Source organism: Haliotis asinina, chromosome 1 (assembly GCF_037392515.1).
Source record: "Haliotis asinina isolate JCU_RB_2024 chromosome 1, JCU_Hal_asi_v2, whole genome shotgun sequence".
Classification (NCBI taxonomy): domain Eukaryota; kingdom Metazoa; phylum Mollusca; class Gastropoda; order Lepetellida; family Haliotidae; genus Haliotis; species Haliotis asinina.
In genome coordinates, this window is record NC_090280.1 from 47,392,518 (window position 1) to 47,415,546 (window position 23,029).

At 38.6% G+C, this 23,029-nt stretch overlaps 1 protein-coding gene across 1 annotated transcript; it reads right to left on the minus strand.

Annotated features, from left to right (window-relative positions):
* Window positions 1-1,167: 1,167 nt before the first annotated feature.
* Window positions 1,168-22,611, minus strand: LOC137273151 (mucin-22-like). The gene is made up of 21 exons (XM_067805631.1): window positions 22,521-22,611; window positions 22,162-22,231; window positions 20,507-20,866; window positions 19,929-19,979; window positions 19,014-19,349; window positions 18,766-18,813; window positions 17,967-18,074; window positions 17,221-17,439; window positions 10,828-10,892; window positions 10,103-10,178; window positions 9,405-9,764; window positions 9,136-9,186; window positions 8,803-8,853; window positions 7,998-8,048; window positions 7,721-7,819; window positions 7,518-7,542; window positions 7,057-7,100; window positions 6,809-6,901; window positions 4,888-4,965; window positions 3,965-4,084; window positions 1,168-2,785 (listed from the first exon to the last, which is right to left on the minus strand). Exons 1-21 carry the CDS (start codon window positions 22,542-22,544, stop codon window positions 2,733-2,735), a joined length of 2,382 nt encoding a protein of 793 aa, XP_067661732.1. The 5' UTR covers window positions 22,545-22,611; the 3' UTR covers window positions 1,168-2,732.
* Window positions 22,612-23,029: the final 418 nt, after the last annotated feature.

Genomic DNA, 23,029 nt, shown 5'->3' on the forward strand with positions numbered 1-23,029 from the left:
CCTGAATCGCCACAGCCATCTGTCTGCCTCATTCAATCGATTTTATATCCTGACACATAAAATGAAAATTTTTCAGAAGAGTTCATGTTTAAAATTTTTGTGAATACGCCTACAATATTTACACTCATAAATATTTATATCACACATTTTTAATTTTCACAACTGAGCGAATAAAGAACAACTGCAGTCAAACTCCGCATTTCTTAGACGTCACACAAATTCCAGAATTATTTGATCTCAGCACTGATGTGAGGTTTCTGCTAAACAAAACGTACAGACGATTGTTTTATTCTCCTTTATTCAGCGTTACGGCGGTGTGTTATCCCAAAGTTGAAGAAAAATTCCATTTCAGTTCAGTGTGCAAATTTCATTCAGATTGTGCTCCAGTCTATATCCACAATATTGCTGTATGTCTGCAAACTACATATTTCTCGATTTGAAAAAAATCGATATTCCTTTGGCTAAGAAAAATATGCAGCATCGTCTATTTTTTTCCCAGTACCACACACAGTCAATGTATATTTTTTGTCTTTTCTGTACGTGAACAAAACGATCGCTATGGTTCCCTCATGGTTGGATCTGTAGTTTGAATAACACAATGTACATACGGATATGTGGAATGCTTTCACATTTACGTAATGCACGTGAAAAAGCTCATGAAGCTACCCTTGACCAGGATGTGATTCGTTGTATACAGTATATAACATTAACATAGACTCATTGAGATTCATAAACACAAAGAAACTGTTGAAAGTAGTGTATATCTTTATAAACAGTTGTTCTGATATTCGTCAAAGCAGATCAATATTCTGAAAGCGGATATTAACACCATAGCAGTTTCTCAAGGGTTAAAAATATAGCCTGACGACACAGCGCAACACACGCTCCCTGACTTTCCTCCTTGTGAGGTAAACTTGTAGTCATGGCAACGTGAATATTACGTCACTGTGGAACATTTTACAAAGTAATAATAACGTTGCAAATTTACGTTGAGGAATCGTTATGCGTTGGGCTCCTCTCAACGTTAAGACAGCGTTTCTTATAACTTGGTGTCACCATAACACTTCTTCTGGCTTTCTGTAACTCTTTTCAATTTGAGGTTCTTTCTTCATTGCCCAGCTACAACTTTATACAACACACAACCACAACAACACGCACATTCAAAAATAAGTGAAATTCTGCTTTATTTCTTATATGCTTACATAACTATTGAACTATTAACGTTAAATACGAAAACGTATTGTAAAACTTTACAGTTTGACAACGAAGTAGCTGTATCTTGACACCCCAATTCAAGTCATTCCCACATTTACGTACAACCACATACCTGCTTGATTCCAAATCTTACAGTAACAAATACGTATTAATTCAGCTATCATTTATTAAGTACAGTTACATAGCTATAGATACATCAGTAGAATATAAAATAGTAATTTGATATAACTCTTTAACACGTCACAAACAGCTCCGACAGACTGACATGTTTCATCGGTCCAAATGGCCAAAGGTGCAAGTGCAAGATGTCTTCAGCATCAAGTGATGCACAGAATACAGGGAAAAAATTGGAAAGTCTACATGAAATTCTACAAGGAAAAATCTTAACATAATGACCCCAACACTGCTAAGCCCATTTCTGGTGTCCCTGCCATGACGTTGCTGGAATATTGCTAAAAGCGGCGTAAAACTACACTTACACACTAACATAACGGCAACGCTTGATGCTGAAGTCATGTTTGACTTGATTTTGCAACAGCTGTGATTTGATTTTGTTACGTTCACTGTGTAATATTTACAAGTTGTTGTGTTACAGTACATTACCTTGGAGAAGCAATGCTTATTGAGAATACCTATTATATAACAATGTGCATTGTAATGTATAACAATGTATATTGTTTAAATATGATAAGATACGTATGCTAAATGTTTACATGTTGCGTGTATATTATATGAAAACATCTTACTTTGATACTTGTGGTAAGCCTAAACGTCAGTGTTCCTTTTTCTAAAATAATCAATTGCTTTTGCAGAGTTGATAGTTGATATGTTAACAATTAAATCATCCGCAAACAAATGTACTAGATATTGATGTGAGGAATGAAAAACATTCACTCCTTCACAGTTTACAGGCAGATCATAAACCAACTCACCAATCACGAAAGTATATAACAAAAGAATGCAACGGTGAAGGTGCAACGTTCAAGGATAACTTAGAAACATATGTATGTTATGTTATTCTTCACCCCGTCAGGACTTACTTGAAACCATAAGGCACAGCAGAGCCTTTCTCAGACTTAAATACAGTTTCACTACGCACGGAAAGTTGGGGAGAAAATGGCAAAGGCCGTTCTTTGTGCACATTCAGCGTCTATTGCACTGATACATGAGCAATAACAAAATTATCATAAAATGTTAGTAAACTGTATCAGATTGCACTCAGCAAAAACCTCCCTGTTGGATATTGAGTTGAAATTCATGTCAAGCATCTTGGACTGTGGAAGCCTACCAATATATGCGTCATAATATATACCACTCTATGTTTTAGAGGAAACCGTTAAAAAGCGTGAACAATTTGGGGTATGCTGACAACAAATAATTGTGCTATAACAATTATGATTGTGAGCACATTTCTAGTTAATGCTTAGGCCGTAATGACTAGGTATCGTATGGAGGATTTTCTTTTCAGCAAATCTGGATTGCAAGTCCATAACGACCACTTCTGTTGACTCACTGGGTCAGTCTGGGGTGCTTACGTCCACGCTCTGGTAGGATGACACACGAGATGACGCTGAAAGAATAAGCCATAGGCTGCTGGGTCTCAGTATACCATAGCTGGACGTGTTGTACCCTATCACCATAGTTACAGTAATGCTATCCTTCAGCGCGACTGTGATGAAAACGTAATTGACAAGAAATACGTTGTTTCCATTGACCGTAGGTATAGCTGCTATGACATTATCGTCCATCCTGACAATCAAAGGCTGTGTCCCTCGCTTCTACACATGCTCACAGTGTATGATATTAAGGATGATGCATACAAGATATCAAAATGAAATTGCTAAATTTGGTATCACTTTGTAGAAATATGTGTCCCGAATCTAATAATAAATAATGATAGAGGTAACAAATAATAAAAATAGCATGTCACCAAGGCATTTGTTTGACAAGTGTTGCTCCATTTTGGTACAGTTTGTAAAAAGTAATATGTCAGTAACACTTCTCTTAAACGTAAACTGTCTATTTTTATTATTTAGTATTTTTGGAAAGATGGTTCGGTATTGATAATAACATCAATGAAATAAAGCAGCAAAAAAATCAACTTTCAAGGCATTTTGTGGGATTGTATATTCATAAACTTCGGCATGCTGATATTGAAAAGGGATTTATAAAATATTGACTTATCAATGAAAAACGAAGAGTTTTAAGATAACAAGGTTTCTTTATAAAAAGAAATTTTGTACAGCGAATCACACTAGATTAATATTAAAAAATCAAACAAATTGTTATAAAAGGGTATCAACATAATCTCCAAGGAAAACAGCAGAGCCAAATTATAATTATAATTTGATAAGGGGAGATAGTTCTTGTCGAGGTTTACTTCAGAATAAGTATTTGTTGTGATAACATATCATGAAAAATGACTGAAAGCCAGATAAAGGAAAATAACGGCTAAAGATGACTACCCGGTCCTACTGTTACATCCCGTCGCATACGGTATGCGCACAAACAACAGTATCCAACCACGTTAATTATCCCGATTATATCTAACACATCCAATGTTACAGAATGACTGGGAGAGTGCCATCGTCATGGTATGACTTGTACTCAGAGCTACATGAACAAATACTATCGTATTCGTATAATTATTCTGATATGATTAGCTGTTATACTGCGCATGCTATTTTTTTATCAACCTTGTTCTATTAATACATACGACACTTTACACAATAATTTATGAACAGCTTACCTTCACTTCTTCCATTTTCAGTTTTGTTGGGTTTTGCATACATATCTTCAATTCGCAGAGTGATGTGTACTTCTGTTGCATTGTTGGTTTTCTTCACTTTGTTGACCTTTGAATGCACATCTTAAACGGAGGAAAAGTACTTTTCAGTTGTCACAGAAATAAACATCTTGACACGAGTTAAATTGAATCCCACAATGAAATTTTTCTGTGCACATTGTTATGAATATAGATGGTGCAATCATCCAAGCAAAAATACAGATACGGTGAAGAGGGCTGCCCAATCATTGCCCCAACTATACTGCATGTCCCTGAATGCGACCTTCCAATTGTTGAATAGAAGAACTCAGGATATGTATACTGTTGTGCAAAACAACTTTCGCGCAAGGATTACGCTAAGTCAGTGATAAGGAATGGGTCGTATGGTCACCCTAGCGTAAAGATCCCTTTGTACGACAGCACCCAGGACAGGTGACATCCCCATACAACGGCAATTTCGGGAACACTAAGTCTTTTTATGGAGCGGGGAACCTGTTGGAACCGGAACCGGAACCTGATGTCATGGGCTCGCCATCCGTCAACGAGAGTTTGGCTGCTCTGCTATCACTCATGTCCTAGACTCGCCACTCGTCAACGAGAGCTTGGCTACTCTGCCATCACTCATGTCCTGGGCTAATCGATCGGGTTCACGTCTGGATCACGGTCAGTCCAAGACTTCAACACGGGCGTTACATAAGAGGTTGGGCGTCACAACTACAATATGGCTGAAACCCTGTCATGTTGAAATGCCAGTCCAGGACCGTGAAAGGGAAGAGAGGTACATGAATAGCTGCAGGGTCATATAATCCCAGTTGCTGTACTTATATATTGTTACTAACCACATTTTATCGAAAGAAATCCGGACTCCATCGCAGGCTATAACTCACCTAGCGGCTGCTGCTTCTCTGCTGACTTCTGACTCTCAGCTTTCACAAATCCGTGATATACGACATTATCCTCCATCACTGAATACAGGGAATATAGAGAATATAAGACCAAACTTATGGCTTGGATTACTCTTGGACTGTCTAAGCGTGTAACTTTAAAATGAATTTCATTACATAATCATGTTATATGCGCAGGTGCAGATGTAAATATCAATGACATATTTATTTTTCAGACTGACACTTTTCGTGTGTATATATATATATATATATATATATATATATATATATATATATAGTCTAGTTCATAATTATTGAGAATTTTTCTTCTTACTTTGAGCTATCTCAACTGATACACTGATACTTAAAACTAAGTTATGGTATAAGGGAGGTAACTCATCTTGGCCTACTGAGTATAGTACAATTAGAGTTACCTCCCCTGAATTTGTAGCAGACGTCATTTTCCTCAGCACTGTCAACAATGTCTGTTGAAGATAAAAGAAGGTTGATTTTTGAGTTGTGTAATCAAGGAATTGATGATGTAAATACACTGGCAGAGAGAACAGGAACTCCCCTTTCTACTGTGTACAGGATTAGGAAGAATTGTAAAGAGGGAAAGGTTTTTGGGCACCAGAAAGGAGCAGGGAGACCCAGAAAATTGGACTTCTCAGATCGCGTCCGGCTGGGAATTTTAGCGTCTAAAAAGCAAAGGGCAAGCATCTCCAACATCAGGTATGAAATGATAGAAAGGGGATCAACAGTTGTATCAAAATCTACAGTTAGAAGAAATTTGATTGATCTTGGATGGGAGAAAAAGACTGGAATTCCTTCTCCTCTCATGAAACAAGAACATAAAGACAGGCGTGTTGAGTGGTGTTTGGCACATGAAAACTTTGACTGGGAAAATGTGATTTTTACTGATGAAAGCTCAATATGGGTATATCCCGATAATGTGAAAATATGGACAAAGTCTGCGTCAGCACCGTTGTATCGACGGCATAAATACAGCCCAAAGTTTCATGTATGGGGAGGGATACCCTTATTAGGAACGACCCCGCTGTGTGTGTTTGAGGGAAATCTGACAAGTCAACGCTACACTAACATATTAGATAATTTTCTCCTTCCAAGTGCACATGTGTTTTATGGAAATGACTGGATTTTGCAGCAAGATAATGATCCTAAACACACCGCAAAACATGCCAAGCAGTGGTTTCAGGAGAAAAATGTGACTGCATTACCATTTCCTGCATATAGTCCTGACTTAAATCCCATTGAGAACATTTGGGGGATGATGAAGGAATGTGTGAATCAAAAGGGGTTGACAAAAATTGAAGACATGAAGAGAGAAGTGGTCCGATACTGGGACAGCATAACTCACGAGACACTAACCTCTCTGATAGGAAGTATGCCTACCCGTCTTAGACTGTGCCGTGAAGCTCAAGGAGACTTGATAAAATATTAAATTGTTACCTACACAACATGAAAAGGTCAGTTCACTTTCACAATACATTCAATTTTATCTGATTTGTTCTCGTTTAATAATATGAAATGCTTTAGCTATTCTCAATAATTTTGAACCATACTGTGTGTGTGTGTGTGTGTGTGTGTGTGTGTGTGTGTGTGTAACTGCGTTATTATACTGTCAAATAGCGTGGGTGGTACATGACCTTAACATACGCAGTATTGATGCCATGGATACATTATACAAAAACAGTCGGTTGATATTCCAGCAATATCAAGGCGGGGACACCATGAGCTTCAAACATTTTGCCCAGTGTGGGGAATCGAGCACGAGTCTAAGGCGTGACAGCGTGTGCTTTAACCACCAGGCTAGCCCATCTCCCTACAGGAACATGTTCCTAAAGCACTGTAATGGATCCTAGCAATTACATTATCATTACCCAATATAGCCTATATAGCTTACCCATCACCTCTTGTTTCTCTGTTGACACCTGGTGTTCCGTTCCGTCGACATCCGTGTCGGCATATTGTTTGTAGAGATCGTTATCTGCCATCACTTGAAGAGAAAAAAACGTAAATTAAATGCAATTATTGAGATTTGCATGACCGTATATAACACCCGGTGTCCAGATGTCATCGATGCAATATCTGAGATATAAATCAGATATAAGAGTGACTCATAAATGGTTAGGACAAAAAAAATTGACATACCAACCGTCTCCTTTTTAGAGTACTCATTGAATCTCCCTTCCTTACTGAAATATTCAAGGAGGAGAATAATCAGAAATATGTCCAATTGTAATAACGCGAATTTAGGGAAATATATGGCAATATATCTTTTAAAATGCGTTTACTATTCCGATCATTCAATGAGATTGTATCTTGAGCACGTGTTTATCAATCACTTTTAGCGGTTCGCGAAAGGTGGCGTATCCTTTACCACTAGTGACACTCATCAAAAACACACGCAAGGTCACGATTGCCCTGTGTGATTATACATCTTCTGTAATCCTTAAAGGGACACGGATGGAGCAAGTGCCCTATGAGGTATCTTGCTTGATTAAAGTTGACGAAGGGGTGACCACCCTGTCTTGTTTAACGTTGTTGATACCAAATACCACATACAGGTATCAGTTCAGCTTAGTGTCGAAATATCAAAAATAATAACTCACTCGTCCTTTCCTTCCTTTGCATTTTCTGAAAAATATTCAAGTATTAAAGAGGCAGTCGCCATCGAGTACAGTTCTTACACACATCGATAACAGGCGAATTGAGGTGAAATACACTCGTCTTTCAAGAAAAAGTTATGAGCCTTATATGGTTGTTATATGTAGAAGAATGTTAGTGTGCATTTTCAAACGTGATTAGCATTTACCTCTTCTCCTGGATAGTGTGCCTAACAACACAGCGATGATGATGACAGCCACGACCACCACAGCACCCAGGGATCCAGCGACAGCGTAGATGCATTTACCTGCATAAGTCACGGAAAGTACGATGATCTTTGTCCATTTCGTGACGAAAAATCATATGAACATCAAGTTTACCATAGTCATTTTACGATTACACTGTTTCATCCTTTCACATAACCTTGGATGCGGGATGTTTCTATGAGATTATACAGACCGCATTTCGTAATAGTTGATACCTACTTCCTGTAGGTTCCGTCTGGGCTGTTGTCGTCGGAACTGTCGCAGTGGAACCTTGAAACACACATGAGTAAGTATTTCAATGTAGAATTCAGTATGCATGATATAGCATGAATGACCTATACTCGACGACGATGACCTATACTCGAAACCACTAATGAAGATCCGTGTTAGAATTGATCTTCAGTAACCCATGCTTGTTTGTGAAAGACAACAAACGGGATGGGATGGTCTTGGTCATCGTATCAATCTTGCGGACATCCATTCAAATGCTGTTCATCACAAGATTGCCTGGACCGGACCGCCGACATAAAGCTGGAAAAGTGCTGAGTGCGACGTATAACAAAACTCACTCACTCGTTTATTAAAACCAGAGTCGTGTGATTGCCCAAAACATACTTCTCCCCTGCTGCCAAATGGGAATGAATTGGAAACTATGCCAAATTTGGTAACAGTTTGTTAAATATACGACGCAACACAACGAACGTACCTTAGAGTACCTGCTGCTTGTTATCGTCATCCATCAGTGGAAAACGTTGTTCAGTCAACCATCATGTCGTTATGTGTACACGTTGACAACATTTACAGAGGGCTAGTGGATTGGGACTTGACGATTGTGTTGACTTGAGAATACGATTTGATATTATCTATATGACTTTTTAGAAGTAACGTAATCACAATGCCCTCTGGTCAACGTTAACATACACGGGAACATGTGAAGTAATGGCTACACCAGAACACGTACGTCCTATACGGGGAATGTATCATTCAGATCATGCAGATTGGAGTATACATGTTTTCTACGTACGTGTGGTTGACTCTCTCCGGTTCGTTGGCATCCGAACTGTCGAAGAGGAACCTTGAGACATACAGGAGTAAGTATTTCACTATACAAAATCGAATACTGAAATATGTCTTTGTAGGAGAAAAGCAAACCAACAAAGCTTTGTACCAGCAGTGAAACATTTAATAAATTGATGATATTGCTGAAACATTTTTAAAATACTCATTTCCAGTATCAATAAAACATTTGTAGGTTAGTCATTTGCAAGACATTGATATTTTATACTTTCACAATTTCTTGCATGCGAAATGAAACAATAAGAACACACACATTACAATACTAGTACTTAATACACACGTTTTGCAGATCCTATTTTCGTGGCATCTTCGTGATCCTTAGACGATGAACCTTGAACCAAACATTATCTATTTGTTCTTTCAACAACTGATTTTTGATATTCAGAATCAATCCTTTATGATGCTTTGTCATAAAGGTGCACTTATGCTGTGAATGACGTTAAGGTAAAACGATTTACATGGAAATGGATCAACAACAATGTCGGTATTTATTTGATTTTAGCTATGTACCATTTCTGAACCATGCATCACATAATGTTTCCCTTGTACCTTGAGTGCTGTCTGTAATCACCACAGTGACGTTATTGCTGAAACTATTCCCACTCTTACACTTCCACACAGAGTCCTTATCGAGTGTAGAGTTGATCCGGAGACTGACGTTGTGTTGTGGGAGGGAGGAGTTGACAGTGACACGTCGTGACACAGACTGGAACTCGGAGGAGGTGGTGTTGGTGTCACGTATTGAAGTAGATACGTTGACATCACTGCTTGTCTGGAATATGTGAACATTGTTTCTGTACCACTTGACAGCTATGACCCCACCCTTGTTTGTGGTTGCACAGGACAGTGTGACCTTGGTTCCATCCACGACAGACTGTGGGTAGCTGGTCAGATGAAGATGAGGGGACTCTGGAATATGCATATTGTATATTGACTCTTCAAAAACAGTAGGGGAACGTGAACTTTCAGTTTGGATAGGAAATGTAAACGTTAACAAACGTTTCAAGGACAGACATCTTATGAAAGCACCACGATTTCCCTCTATAACCAACCCTAAACACATCGCATGATATGCACGTATGACCTCGGCTCCATCCACGTAGCTGGTTAGATGCGGATTGGAGTCTGTAATATGCATATCGAACAAAATATTGTGTGTGTCATTGACGTCATGGTCTGTGATATGTACGTTGTGATCAATGGAAGATAACATGTGGAACTCCTTGCTCTTCACATCACACACTTACCTGACAGCACCCCAGCTACTAACACCATGACAACCAGTGATATCTTCATCTCAATCGACCGACAATACCTTGTTAACTGAAAATAGTGAAACGGAAAACAAACTATGAAGAAACTTTTTTTCTTGGAATAAAGCCTCACCGCAAATTGTTAACGGTAATCACAAATATTTAGAAAATGCATCAAAGCAATATTTTACAAATACAGGTTTTTTTTAAAGTTAGCAACAGGTCTCCATCCCACATTTCATGGTAGAGTGCTGTTTTTTCTATTCGTCTACAAAAGAAATGTTAAATATCTGGCGTAGAGCAGTTATCATTTAACGAAAGGTCAGTTTGCTATTCTAGTTCGATATATGACAATTCACAGCTGAAACAGTCTTTTCGGATTGCATTTGAAAAATGTAAGATCTTGTCAGAAATCTAAACTGTTCTTTCCTAGCTTGCGGACGTTGCTATGTTTGTCGTGCACTTTATCAACAATTTCTCATTTTCGCAAACTAAAGATTCTCTTTAACACCAAAACAATGATAACATGTAAGACCTCTATTACGATTTAACGGCAGTGTTCACTTTAGAAAAGAATATATTGTTAAATATACTCCATTTGGGAAAAACCAGCGTAGCGTGAAGTAATACCTGTTTCAGTACAGATACGATTTTTACTTCGTAACCATTGGGTACGATCATTATAGATGCTGCAGTGAATGGACACCACTCTATCTTACCTCTTGTGATGTGCTAAACTGTCCATGGTCAGAAATACATATGTGATACTCAGCCCACAGGTATAGACACAGCCATCATGGAGACGCAGCCCTGCTTGTAACAGCCTACCAGGAAGTGTTTCAAGTGAATGCTTGGTCAACAAAAACCGGTTTGTGCTCAGTAAAGCTCAGTAAAGCTGCCTCTCATATGTAGGAAAATTGACACCCTGGGTTGTATTTACAGGCAGCAAACCTCATATGTGAACCAATGATTTGGGGTTAATACATGTATTTAACTGTCTAAATACGTGGCGTGTATTAATTCTGTCACCTGAGTTTGTGATCAAATATCGCACGTGAGAAATACAGATAGAACAATTATAGATACGAGATTAACACCACACCAGGAAGAGAGATGCAGTGACAGTTCGGGAGGGTAATTCGGGCAGGTTTGTGTGCAGTGTTTGTTCACAGGACCTAAGTAGAAACAAGCCTATCTACTGGCTTTACATTGTGCTTTGTGTATGCGCCAGGCGATTATAAAGCTGCTATGTTAAACTGCAAAAATGACCCAAGCTTTCGAACATGGCACTGTCAGATATCTGATCCGACCCGGTTGTCACCGTGCCACTCAGGCTTCACTCGCGTTGTCCAGATTTCACCATTTCAATGCAGGTCCATTCTTGAGCAACATTCGGATATAACATCTTTCGTCATTGTAGGACAGTAATTAATTTTAATTCCTGCATATTGATATAGCATACCACAGATTTGGGGTTAAACTTTCTTTACAGATTTTTGGTCCCTTTAGGGATTCGAACCGAGACTGTCAGAGTCGCCAGCACACACAGTCAGCGATCTAACCCACTTAGCCACCGCGGTTTCCACAGAAATGAAAGTCTGACAACTGGCAGTCTTCACGTACTCTTCAAAGTGCAAACCCAGATATAGCACATGGTATCTTCTAAAAGACATTATGCATTCGCCTACAAATACATAGTAGTAAATGGTGACTCTGAATGTATTTCGATTGCATATATTGCAACTGCACACATACTGTCCATTTTACAATGTGGCATAGTTTAGTCATTAGTTTAGGTAGAATATCAGGTTTTGGATTTTATGCTTACAAGATTAGTGTCACCTTTGTTCGTGTGCATTGCCATTACTTGTAACATAACATTTGACATTTTCTCCGCTGACTATCTGTTGTTATGATGTCTTTGTTTATTAATATTTCACATATTCATCATATTTCACGCCTAACTAAAGCAAGAAGAACGACTCGCTGCAGACTAAATATTGACGATACTGTTCTAGGTATTGAATAGCGAGTGGACAATTCTTTGACGGTGCGAAAGAGCGACAACAGAAACATATGCATATTCGATAACATTGTGCTATTGATGTTCGGACCCTTACGAAACATTTCCTCACAGGCCACATAGAGACAACTTTGTCTTAAAACATTAGCCAACCTTTTCGTGAACACTGGTATCGTAAGTATTTCATAGTGATTCATAAACACATGCTCTGTCATTATATCACATAGTGACAATCACTGGATTCTCTGGTCCAGATACGATTTGCTTGCAAACAACATCACAATACATCTGGCACAAATATGTTCTCATGATATTGAGTCACTTGTACAATAAACATTTCAGCAATTAATTCTTCCGGGTGTGGAAAGTATTTTTTTCGCTTTTATTGCATTTGGTCTTCAATTACCCATGCTTGTCGTAAGAGGCGACTAACAAGTTGGGGTGGTCAGGGTCGCAGACTTGGTTGACACATATCATCGTATGCCAATACGAAGGTTGATGCTCATACTATTGATCACTGGATTGTCTGGTCCAGACTAGAATATTTACAGACCGACGTCATATGGCCGAAATACTGCTGAGTGCGGCGTTAAACAAAAAACAAGAAAACACTAACATGAGTATGTAATGGCACACAGCTCATTATAGCACTAGTAATCGTGATACTATAAGTGTTATTCCAGTTTAACATGCGAATGTTTGTGTCAACCTGTATAGTGGGGTCATGCTGACATAATGTGTACTCGACTGGTTACACTCAGCAAATGTATCGCGCTCCGTTGTTGTGAGATCGTGTGTGCAATCTTGAATCTGTATAATAATACAACCTCACAGATTCAGTATCGACACTGATAACACTACTTTCCTGTCACGCCCAGATTAGTTATTTATAACCTGCTGCAAACATAATGTACATGGAGGCATCACAATAAACCTATTGTGAGTGGGTGTACACATTCCTGACGCCTGACAATTAAATCTACATGTATCTGTACGTCTTTTCATGGTGGGTGAGTGTATCCTATGTTACACAGACATGTATACAATGTGGCTGAATGTTTGTTGACAACCCTAATTCACCGTCCACATACAGTGTCTAGCGTGTGTGTATGTGGCCATATCGGTATCCCCCAGTCAGAGGGATGAATATAAATGCCTGGTTTACATTAGGTAAAAATCTGACACTACTAGAGATGCTAATAGCTTACACATGTATATGTTTATTTGGCAGTTTTGGTTGTTTACAAGAACATCCACAGAAACCTGAAACTACCAGATATACCAATACCCTTGCTTAAAAATATTGTCATAGGCAGTTTTGCTATTTAAATAAGTATATACAAACCTGACACTGATACACGTGCTAATATCCCTACTTCAAATATATGCAAATCTGAAACTAACTGACACACCACTAATCCTAATTAAATATACTGAGGGAAAAAATAAGGCATCACATGAAAGAACAAGCGTTCCTTTATTTTTTCAGGAAAAAATATCTGTGTATCGCACATAATTTGTGTATCGCATAGCCTGTGAAGAAACCCTGGAACAAATGAACGAACACTTGTCATTTCATGTGATCCTTCTTTTTTCCCCTCAGTATATTTTCATTGATGGTTTGGGGGGTTTTAAATTTAAAAAATATACAAATCTGAAACTAATACACATACCAGTACTCCTACTTAAATATATTTTCATTGACAGTTTTGCTGTTTACATTAAAATATATGCCAATCTCAAACTAACAGACATAGCAGTAACCCTGTTCAAAATATATTTTCATTGACAATTATGTTATTTTGATGAAAAACTGTACAAATCGGAAACTGCTGGGCATACCAGTACACCTATTCATGTAAACGTTCATTGGCATTTTTTGTTATTTAAAAGAAACACTGTTTGGGGATGATCGAGAGTATTTTCCTCACAACCATTGTCTTTATCTGAACTCACCTCATGCTTGCCAGAAAATGCGGCTGTGCTTGTCGCAAGAGGCGACTAACGCGATTGGCTGGTCAGGCTCGCTGACTTGGTTGACACATATCATCGGTTCCCAATTGCGCAGATCGATGCTCATGTTGTGGATCACTGGATTGTCTGGTCCAGACTCGATTATTTCCAGACCGGCGCCATATAGCTGGAATTCAACTCACTCCCTGAACTGAACTGACCTGTGGAGTTTTGTTTTGTTTTACTCACAGCAATACCATGGACCGTAATACGCCGAAATTTAACAGGTCGTGAGAAAGTATCACTTCCTATGGTTAGTCACGATTTTAATCTATTTTGCAGAGTGTGGTGTAAAACCCAGCTCACTCACTCTGTGAACTGACCTCTGGGGTTTTGTTTTGTTTCATTTTATTCACAGCAGAAACGTGCACATTTTGTTTGTTTGTAATACGCGGAAATGTAACAATGAGAAAGTGTCACTTCCTATGGTTAGTCACGAGTTTAGTCTTCGTGGTGCGGGTTATAAACAATACGTCAAGATATACATCATCACTGACTGTATGTATGTATAACGGCCGTGCATAACTTTGCTACAAACAAATTGATTCAAGAAAAACAATTGCGTCATGGTATGAGAATAGCATTTAAATGAAAGGATAACATACTGTACATTGAGAATTTAGTAAACTCAACACGTTCAGTTATGAGAAAAAAAAGAAAGAAAGAAAGTTAGCAAAGACAAATGCATCGCGATACCTGTAAAAACATATATCATTATGTGATTATATTAAAGACAGAGCAATCGACCGTCAACAACGTTAGAAAAACATATGTCTTCAAGAATACAAAGGATTCATTGTATGAAAACAAAGAAAACAATTGTGTCGATGTGTGAATATGCTGAACATGAAACAACGGAAGTGACTGATAGCAACATGAAAGTCTTGCTTCTACATTTTGGACAACACAAACTTGAACATTTTCACAAATACAATGTGCAAAACCAATATCGTAATTACACAGAATAAACAGCAAGCTTGATATTTCAAATATCCTTCATACCAATCTTATGCCAAAGAATATTTGTGAACAAATTTTGAAGTCAAGGCTATGCAATTTCCACAAGTCAAGTCCAAAACGGCCACAAAACTTAAATTGTGAAACACTGTCTTACTGTGTATGGTACAAGTTAAGAAAATTCATTTACAAACAAATTCCTCCTACTGAATTGTCAAATCAGTAACTACATTTGCCTTACCATTACTTTCGATCTCACTTGAGTCCTGACTGAGTCCAACATTTGCAGCACAAACCACATGGTGACACTGAACACCCCAATTAGAAGTTATCTCCCTTCATATTAAGGTTGACATAAACTGAGACATAAGGTTGACATAAAACTATGAAATTGAAACAAACTTTTCAACCATTACCACTAATCAGTAAACAATGGGTTGTCAAACAGATTTCTTAAAAAAAACCAAAAAAAAAAAACCAATAGTGTCATTGTGCGAATATGAAAAAGCACATGAAACAAAGGAAGTGATCAAATAGTGCCAAAGAAAAATACATCGAGATATCCGTGCCAAAACTAAACACAAGAGAACAGTGATAAACACTCTTTTGAGACTTCGTTGAATGTAACGCGTGAAACGTGACGTCACCTTCAGATTATTACGTCAGTAGACATTGTTTGTATGACAGTCCGGACTCTAGTCCGTCAAGTTAACTGTTCACACCCTGTTTTTCCCAAATTACGTTTTAACCAAAAGTGCATCAAAAACGTTTTCGTGCACACGCTCTGTATATCTGATGACCTACCTAAGGTTTAAATTTCAGGATTTCCTGTCCGTTATCACAGTTTCCTCCTAGGACGCTATGATATAAAGATATGAAAAATAGAAGTAGTTATACAAGGGAGTACATTGATATGGTGGAACAGACAAGGACATGACGTGACACACATGCATCCTGTTTGCATTACCATTCCTGCGAGCAAACCTAAAGGGACTGTATAATTATCATATATCCAGTTAATTTAGTTCACATTGAAGTCTTTTAAAAACCCGGGATAAAGCATCCGTGTCACTGTCTGAGTTCAAATCACAGTCCCTGGGTTAAGTCACACTTTGTGGAAACCATCAGTGTTTTGAGACGACCTCCGATTTAACTGTTATGTCCTCAACATTGTCCGAAATAGTGACATGGGAGATAACTCTTTGCAGAGTTATTTTTCAGATCTTTGTGGTTATTTTCGTGACACAATACATTTTCGCTTTGCCTCGCGCTTGAAAAAAGGTTGTAAATTCTTTTGAAGATTTGCCACGCACCTTCAGACAACATCGTTTTTACCTCAACTCTTCTACCTGTATGCTGACGACCAATGCGAGCGCGAATGTGAAAACCCGTGCATGTACATTTTACGCTGTCACACAGTTTACGCCTTTGTTAGCTTTTCCATCCACAGTTTGACAGTTATTATATGATACGTTTGAAGGCAAAACGTTTGATAATCGTTTTAAAATTCAATATCAATTTAGGCCACAGCATTATAATATTTTCAAATATTGAGGAATTTTATGTACATTGTGAAAAACCGGGTGTCAAATTGTGAGTGACTACAATGCTGGCATTACTCATGCTAACACCCGGAGATACCATGCCGAAGGTTACCATGGATGCCAGAGTAAGATACAATGTTGTAACGAATAACCGCGTGGCCTATGCTCTATTACGTAGTCAAACGCCAGACAAGGTAACGGATATCTACATTTATTAACATGACTGGCTATTACAACAGTGTATCCTCTTCCAGTAGAACACCAGAGAGGGTAGCTTTAAGTACTTCTTTTAACGTAATTTTATGTGACGTGGCCAGTGAATCGAATCATCAATCACTTGGTTGAAACAACACAGACCTCATCATCTGTGAAAAGCCAGTGCGTTTGAAAGATTACGGAATCATTTTGTTTGAAAAGGGACAGTAGGGTAGCCAAATAGTTAAAGCGTTCGCTCGTCAGGCCGAAGATCCGGGTTTGTTTTCCAGCATGTGTACAATACGTGAAGCCCGTTTGTGGTGTCCAGTGTCGTGATATCTCTGGAGTATTGCTAAAAGCTAAAGCCCCCACTCACTCACAGTATGAAGAACCCGGCTTCTCAGTGGAAGGTGGTGGATTTTCATACTGGCTGTCAGCGGGTAATGTGTTGTAGTAAGCCACGGATTCCTCTGTGATGACACGTTGGGAAGTCGGAAACCTTTTATTTGTGTGTTCAGGACCCAACTCGGAGTAATTGTTGTCAGTGTCGGGGTCACGTGACATGGTGCTGTACAACTGACTGGTGCTTTCTGCGATGTCTGGAACAACATGAGACTTTGTCGGTGATGATAAGATATACAAGATGTAAGATGTAAGATGTTTATTCACGCTGTAAAGTAAATTTGATATCTGCACACAGTAAAACGTCCATCGCCACTTATGCATAATAGAGAGAATAAAGCTAAAGAATACCCCTTAACCATTACGATCGCCGAATATTAAAATAGTTCGCATGTATAGAATGATCAGAAACATTTTACACATGCGTGTGTGTATGTGTATCTGTGTGTGTGCGTGTGTGTTTCCAAATATGCCATGTGAAATGTTATCCCGAGTGTAATGTACTCGGTGCATTCTCCCCTCTTGTCGTACATTGGGCGATATATTGAAAGTATTTTTACCCTCAACGATCATTGCTTTGGAAGAAACATTCATTAAATACCTGTATGTCTGTATGTATGCCCATACTTAGATACCATGCTATGTGTTCATGTTGCTCACGATGTAATGCTAATTTGGACAGAAAGAACCTCGATACTAGAATAGAGTAAAAGAAAACACTCACTCCTCTTATATTTCCTCACCAGCAACACAGATACAGAACTTGCTACGACGATGACGATGATGACAATGATGCTGGCAACGGCAGCGGCGATGAGTAAAATACTTCCATCTGAAACACAGAGAAGACTAAATATATATGTTTGTGTTAGTCCTTGTTGCCATGACATCCAGTTTTCCGTGCACCGAGTTGAGTGTTCGGAATCTGTATGTGTTCCACTCTGTTTCTCTATACCACATTCGTAACATATACTTCAACGTTTCCCAAATCTGTTAGTCATTCACCTTGAAAATTTGGCACTGTCAATGAACATTGACTGACGCCACTGGGCTGCATGAAACATGATGCTTGGAGATGTTTATTTCAGAAGTGACACGAGAATTTACCTCCTTCACCTACGGACCGTATGAAGACGTTTACAAAGTTAGCCAGATCCGCGGTTCATTGTTCATGATTGCACAAATATTACAAAAGTAAATCCCCAACCATCTGTATCACACCTGGAGATTGGGTTAGAATTGGTCTTCAGAAACTCATGCTTGTCGTAAGAGGCGACAAACAGGATGACACATGTAATTGTATCACAGTTTCTTACATCGAGGCTCATAATACCTCGTCGCTGGATTACCTGACCCAGGCTGCCAAAGCATATTATTCTGTTGAATATAGCAATACCACCATAATGAGATTTATTTGACAAGGATAAAACCTAACAACAAGATCACAAATCACAATCCTATTCACACACGATATCGTCACGTAACCCTAACGAGACAATGTAGGGAAAATGAAAATGGCATACCTCCAGAGGTTGATCGTGTCAGGGCTGTAATCGTCGTTATAGCATCCCCTGCAGAAATGCAATCACTGAGATATATCATGGAATCTCCAAATCTCCAAGTACATTTTATGAAGTCACTGAGTTATGTTATGAAATCACCGAGTTATTGCAATGAAGTCACCGTGTTACAGTTAGGACATTACTCAGTTTTATGTATCAGTATAATCTTGGTAAGATATAACACTACTATACATCACAGGAGTGTACACCTCGTCTATATCCCATCACATGGAGCGTGACGTTATTGCTGACCACGTTTCCAGTGTTACATCTCCACACAGAGCCCTGGTCGAGTGTAGAGTTGATCCTTAGAGTCACATTGTGTTGTTGGTGGGTGGAGCTGACAGTGACACGTCCTGTCACAGATTGGTACTGGGGGTAGCTGGTGTCGTACACCAACATGGACGTCGGTAGGATGGTCTTGAATAGGTTAAGTGAGTTTCTAGACCAGACAGTTTCCGTGATGTTATTTGTACTATCGCACGTCAGTGTTAGGATCTGTCCATCTTTGACAGGATTTCCTATGGCTTTTAATAAGATGGACTCTGAAAGTGAGATCATTATATACAAATGCTTGTCAGTGGTTACGCGGCGTAATACAAGTTCTCCTACTAAGACGGAGTATCATCTGTTGTAAGTGTAACCTATTAAGTAGAACTCTCACTGTAAACAATTGACATGAAATAAAAAGGATCCATGACAACGCCTATATTGAAGTATCAATTCTGCTGTAACTGTTGCCTTTTCCTTCTAAAAAGATTTAGTTCAAAAAGTTCATAACATTAAGCCTTAACAATAACTAGTTTTCAGGAATGTTTTACTGTCTTATGTGAGCAGTTGTAGAGAAGTTATAATAGGTCGATGCTTTTGGAGTCTAGTGTAATCTTTTATCTTTGAACACATGTGTGTGTGTGTATATATGTGTGTATGTATTTGTTAGTATACAATTTTGCAAACAGATTTTGCATAGACTTATTGTTTCAGTTTTAAAGTGATACACGAAGAAAGTCCGCTGTGCTGCGACATGTGTGTTATTAACAAGAACCTGGGTTTCTTATTTATTTTAAGCGTATCATGTTCCATTTCTAAAACATGCATCACATGTATAAATGTTTGCTACATACGTGTGGTTGACTCTGTCCGGTTTGTCGGCATCCGAGCTGTCGAAGCAGAACCTTGAGACATACAGGAGTAAGTATTTCACTATACAAAATCAAATACTGAAACATGTCTCTCTAGGAGAAAAGCAAACCAACAAAGATTTGTACCAGCAGTGAAACATTTAATTTTTTTCAAAATACTAATTTCCAGTGTCAGTAAAACATTTGTAGGGTAGTTATTTGCAAGATATTGGTATTTTATACTTTAACAATTTCTTACATGCGAAATGAGACAATAAGAACACACACATTACAGTACTTAATTCACTCGTTTTGCAGATTATAGTTTCGTGGCATCTTTTTGATCTTTAGACGATGGACCTTGAACCATACATATATATTTCTTTGTGCTTTCAAAAACTGATTTTTGATATTCAGAATCAATCCTTTATGATGCTTTGTCATAAAGGTGCACTATTGCTGTGAATGACGTTAAGGTAAAACGATTTACATGGAAATGGATCAACAACAATGTCGGTATTTATTTGATTTTAGCTATGTACCATTTCTGAACCATGCATCACATAATGTTTCCCTTGTACCTTGAGTGCTGTCTGTAATCACCACAGTGACGTTATTGCTGAAACTATTCCCACTCTTACACTTCCACACAGAGTCCTTATCGAGTGTAGAGTTGATCCGGAGACTGACGTTGTGTTGTGGTGGGTAGGAGTTGACAGTGACACGTCGTGACACAGACTGGAACTCGGGGGAGGTGGTGTTGGGGTTAAGTATTGAAGTAGATACATTGACATCACTGCTTGTATAGAATATGTCAACATTGTTTCTGTACCACTTGACACCTATCAACCCACCCTTGTGTGTGGTTGCACAGGACAGTGTGACCTCGGTTCCATCCACGGCAGACTGTGGGTAGCTGGTCAGATGAGGATGAAGGGACTCTGGAATATGCATATTGTATATTGACTCTTCAAAGAAGTAGGGGAACCTCAATTTTCAGTTTGGATAGGAAATGTAAACGTTAACAAACGTTTCAAGGACAGACATCTTATGAAAGCACCACCATTTCCCTCTATTACCAACCCTAAACACATCGCATGGTATGATCGTGCACAATGCAGTACCACTATACACGTGCATGGGGTCCAATTCTTGATGTTGACCTATTTTCAAGATATCGGGAAATTTATTTTGACACTCATCTTGCATCACACATTTGTTAGTGTTTGTTCCCAGTCGTTTGTTTTAAAATGAAAATCGTATACATGCAAATTACATGCCATACACCAATCATCTTTCAAAAGTGACTACATTCCAAATAACTATGGTTGTAAGGAAGTGCAAATGGTTATACACTCTCAACACATTCAATAATACCATATCATCATTGATTGACTCCGATAAAGCTCCTAAATATTTGTAATCGTGAATAAAAAATAATGAAGTTTCCCTTCTTTTTATATAGTATATAAATCATTAAATGTTTGCGAACATGATATTTTTGCGAAAATTGCGAATGACTTGATCTAGCAAAAATATCGTGACGCAATTTGCTGGTAGAATGCAATGAATAATCAGCAAACAACCTGTCCTATCTTCGCTTTATTATTCATCAGTTCATATAATTAACAACAGATCTCCGTTCGATAGTCAAGACAGGCGTCAACCACGCAACACACATTTCTTAGAGACTGTTTGAAAGGCCGAGACAATCCAGCGGTCTCATGACACTTATCTGGAGATCAACAGCTTCACTGACACTGACTAAACTAGTCCTTCTTCAGTGCCAATTTATCAAAGTCATTCCATTTAATTTAATCCCTTTGAACCGTTTTAAGATTATCTGACCTATGCAGCAAGTGTTTTTAGGAAAACATCACTGACTGCATTCATGCGGAAGTACTCCACTGAATGGTGTTCAAGATTAGCGGCAAACTTTAATATGTGATTGGATTTACTTCAGTTAAAACTTTCAGATGTAAGTAAGATTTGAAATTGTCAAACTAAACTATGTTTTGAGAATTAGGCAAGTCGCAAAAACGTCTGTTGGTCGCCACTCGCAAAAATATCATGACACAAAAATTTCGTGATTTACAGGTATATGGCAGACTGTGGGTAGCTAGTCAGACGGCTAGTGACAGGCGCTGGAACATGTATAATAGCATTGAAAATGTTATCTACTTCTCAGTTGGTCATTTGGAACTCATTGTAGGTCACTCGTATGTGGAACACTTACCTGACATCCCGACACTTACACACAAAAGCACCCAAGCCAAACACACCTTGCCACGGCGAACACGTGGTATCTGTGAAAAGACAAGATTGGGACATAAATATCTGCCGAACATCTTCGATGGTAACGTGCATTATAATTGTACATAAATTAACATCCTTTTTAACGCCGAAGGAACCAGTATACCGAGGTGACATTTACTGACACCAACAAGAAGTTATTCCCTGGAGATAATGCGGAAGTGAAACGAATCCAAGGTAACAAAACAAAGAGTTAATCAGCAATAGTGCCGTGTAAGATAAGAACACAGGACTAGTTTTGTTCTTTTGTGGCCATTGTGTGGTTTAGTTTGGTTTACGTACCGTGCTATGAATGAAACTGAACATATTTCCAGTTCTACAGCTAAGACGAACAAGCAACCATAACGGAGCCTACATAACAGCAAACCCGGAATTGATACACAATGACAGGTACGAGCTGACACAGGATGAGATTGAATGTGCTCTTGACAAAAGCTTTGCAAAACGTAACGTGTTTATTGGTGGATGCAGGTCATGGTGAACTGCTCGATGTAATGCTGCAATAAACAACGTATTTAGGCTATTACTGGTCCATCCAGCGCGTGAATGTTCCACGCACGCGTGCATCTAGTACGTGCTCAAGGCGCTGTTATATGGTTCCCTCGGCCAATGGATGTCAGTCTCAACGTCACATCATATTATCAATCTCAACTCCCTGGGGTGTATACAACTCTTGCTGCCAGTAGGCACACCGAGTTTGGTTGGTTGGTGTTGTTGGTGTTGTTGTTGTTGTTGTTGTTTGTTGTTGTTGTTGTTGTTGTGGCACTTTCATCCTTACGGGGTACGCAGTT

What these genes read in the sequence shown, in the direction of transcription:
- LOC137273151 (XM_067805631.1), bottom strand. Translation starts at nt 22,544, where the DNA reads ATGTTCAGTTTCATTCATAGCACG. An exon ending in AGTTTAGCACATCACAAGAG is followed by an intron (nt 10,179 to 10,827) that starts GTAAGATAGAGT and finishes CACTATTTTCAG; the next exon opens with TTAACAAGGTATTGTCGGTC. An exon ending in AGAGAAACAAGAGGTGATGG is followed by an intron (nt 4,966 to 6,808) that starts GTAAGCTATATA and finishes CCCTGTATTCAG; the next exon opens with TGATGGAGGATAATGTCGTA.